This window comes from Halyomorpha halys, unplaced genomic scaffold, assembly GCF_000696795.3.
Source record: "Halyomorpha halys isolate HHAL.00 unplaced genomic scaffold, Hhal_1.1 Scaffold5031.1, whole genome shotgun sequence".
NCBI classification, from domain to species: Eukaryota; Metazoa; Arthropoda; class Insecta; order Hemiptera; family Pentatomidae; genus Halyomorpha; species Halyomorpha halys.
Window position 1 is genome coordinate 8,530 of NW_027116478.1, and position 3,077 is coordinate 11,606.

Sequence of the window (3,077 nt, forward strand, 5' to 3'; positions counted from 1 at the left end):
AAAAAAAAAAAAAAGGTTACTTGTTCGGCTCCCATGGTGGACACCGGCCCTGACGCAGCTGAAGAGAGTACTATAGGGCCAGATGCAGGTACCAGGAGTGCAGAGATGAAGAGAGGAGAGCTCCACTCCGAGAGGAAAACAAGCATAGGTATAGGGTATACCGAAACGGCGTGTGTCACCAGAAGAAGAAGTCCTGGGACGAGTTCATCGTCGAGGAGTCGGAGACGATTCCCTGGGGCATCCTGTACAGGGTGGCGATGGGCAAGGTTAAGCCAATACAAATGATGGCTGCCATCAAAGTTGAAGGAGCCCAAGCAACCACCCTGGAAGAAACGGTGATGATGTACATCGATTATACATACCCCAGGGATGATCCGTCCCAGGACACTGCAGAGGAGAGTATGGTGAGACGCACCACGTCATACCCACCAGGTACCGACCTATGCCCACCTTGGGACTTATGGGACCTACATCTTGCCGTGGACAGGCAGAGGATTGGGAGGGCTCCGAGATTCGATGCCTTGGACGCTGCAATCCTCAGGAACAGTGCCCCATATATCGAGGAGGAGGTATTGGAAATCATCAATGAGTGCTTGGATAAGGGTACTTTCCGAGCAGGTGGAGGGTTGCAGACTTGACACTGCTCTACAAAGGGGGAGGCTAGGATAAGGAATCGCCGAAGGCCTATCGGCCTATATGCCTCCTCCCTGTTATCAGCAAGGTCCTGGAGCATATGATAGTCCATAGCCTCAGACCAGTCCTCAGTGCTGCGAGTCACCCACGGCAATACGGCTCGACCCGTGGCAAGGAAACAACAGATGCGCTGCTGAGAGTGCGTGAGGATGTAGATGGGAGGGCGGAGAAATATGTCTTCCGCCTTCGATAGTGTTTGGTGGCCGCGCGTACTACAACGGTTGCAAGAGTTCGACACCCCCAGCAACTTATACTCCCTCGTGAGTAGTTACCTTAGTAAGAGGAGTGTGAAGATCAGGGGTAGCTTTTCCGAGGGGTCCCGGAAACAGCAGAACACGTGGTATTGGACTGCACCGCGATGGAAGGACACCGAGCCAGGTTGTCGAGAAAAAGCGGGATCTTCGCCCTCCTGATGGAGGGAAGTGGTCGGGCCAACGCACTTTACATTGGGAAGGGCTGGACCGCCCGGGGTCGGCGAGCCACCAATGGAAGATGAAGATGAAGATGACAGCGAAGAAGCAGTTTGAGACCAGGAGGGCTGGACTAGGCTGCGCACTGGAGGTGACAACCGGACGGATGCTGGTGGATAAGGTGTAGCCCCACCTTAAGGCACTCAACCGAGTGCTGGGCTGCACCACGTTTTTGAAATGTAATTGTCCCCAAAAAATTAAATGGTACCACCATTAATGTTGTATACCATATATGAAAATAAAGTTTTTTAAAAAAAAAGTATGTTTATTGGCAGCAGTGGCATGCGCAATCCTAACGCACTACCCCACTGTTGCCGAACCCCGTATGGCAGCAATGTCAGGAAGGGGGCAAAAAAAAAAAAAAAGGGTACTTGTTCGGCTACCGGTAGCTGGCGATCGTACTTGGCCTGTTGACATATGACGCACGCCTTGTTGCACTCTACCGCTCGGATTTTCATATTCACCCTCTTCCTTTTCGCTATTACTTGATATCGTTAATGACCGAATTTATATCGCCATTTGGTGTTGTTAATGTTCAGTTTGAACCCCGTTCGACCCAACCCAATGATCAGCTCGTACCCTGCCATTAACTCTTTGATAACGTTGATAAAGACTTCCGTATCCGACCCTGCCAATTCTCAAAGGTTAAATCTCGTTTCCCCTAATGTTTGGCATTTGCCGCTGACCGTGGACACCGTACACGCGCATTGTCTGCGACCCGCCCAGATGCCTAATTTCTCCGCCCCTCTTCGACTAATTAATGAGTTGGTGCTCCCTGTATCTATCAGAAATTTCACCCCTGATTTCTCCAGACTCGCCACGGGCTACATTGTAATGCGTCCTACCTGTACGCTATTATAAACTATTAATCCGCCCTGCCCATTACCGCGTCCTCAGTTTGAGGAACCGCAACCCGCTAACACCTCGGTTCCGGATGTTCTTCCCTCCTCTTACCTCATGACTTCTCGAAGCCGGGCGACTGCGCTCAGAACGGACGCTCTCCTCGCCTGACGATTCGTCGCTGGTGGAGTGCCGGCCGCTCCTCTTTTCGGTCTGCCTGCTGTTCCAGTCCTGATTATTGACTTCCATGGGTTCCAGTGGAGGTTCTCTCCTGTTCTGTCGGGAGTTACGTCTCGGGCATTCACGTGCTATATGCTCCTGTCTACCACACTCGTAGCATCTCGTATATTTGCATTGCGCGACTACGTGTCCGGTTCTGTTACATTCATAGCAGCGCCGATCCGATCGCTGCCTCCTTTCCTCTGGTCCTTTACTTGGCATTTTTTCAAAACCGCCACTGTTGTGGGTGGTCCGTTTGGCAGAGCTTCGTTGAGACCTCACCTCCGTCCACTCCGCTTGTGATTTCTCGAAGCGTGCCTCCCTACGTTCCCTTGCGACCACAAGATCATGGGCGCACTCGATGAAATCCCGGTCTCTGGGAAGCGATCCAGGACGGCCCAAATAATGGTTGAGTTGGACCTTCAGCACCCCTTTCAAGAACTCCTTCTTCTGGGATCCCTCTGCCTGTCCACACGACTCCATCATTTTCTCTGTCAGCCGATTGTAAAGACCAGCAGTTTTTTAATGAACACGTCTCCGACTGACCCTGGGCTCGCCGCTCCTTAAATAAATAAAAAACATCCTCCTCTGGAGTCCATCTCCCGCCGCCATATAATTTCTTGAGACGAACCTTTAATGTTTCCCAGGGTAATTTTAGGTCGCCCTGCAACGCATTCAGAACGCGTCTCGAGATACGACCGACTGGAGAAGCCTCGAGTAGTCTCACGTCCGATTCCAACAGCGTGCCTGTGCGCACGCACACACACACACACACGCACGCGCACACACACACACACACACACACACGCACGCACGCACACACACACACACACACACGCGCACACACACACACGC

At 52.1% G+C, this 3,077-nt stretch overlaps 1 protein-coding gene across 1 annotated transcript; it reads right to left on the minus strand.

Annotated features, from left to right (window-relative positions):
• Positions 1-2,045: 2,045 nt before the first annotated feature.
• Positions 2,046-2,708, minus strand: LOC106691919 (uncharacterized). Its single transcript, XM_014437818.1, has one exon. It carries the CDS (start codon positions 2,706-2,708, stop codon positions 2,046-2,048), a length of 663 nt encoding a protein of 220 aa, XP_014293304.1.
• Between the last annotated feature and the right edge of the window lie 369 nt (positions 2,709-3,077).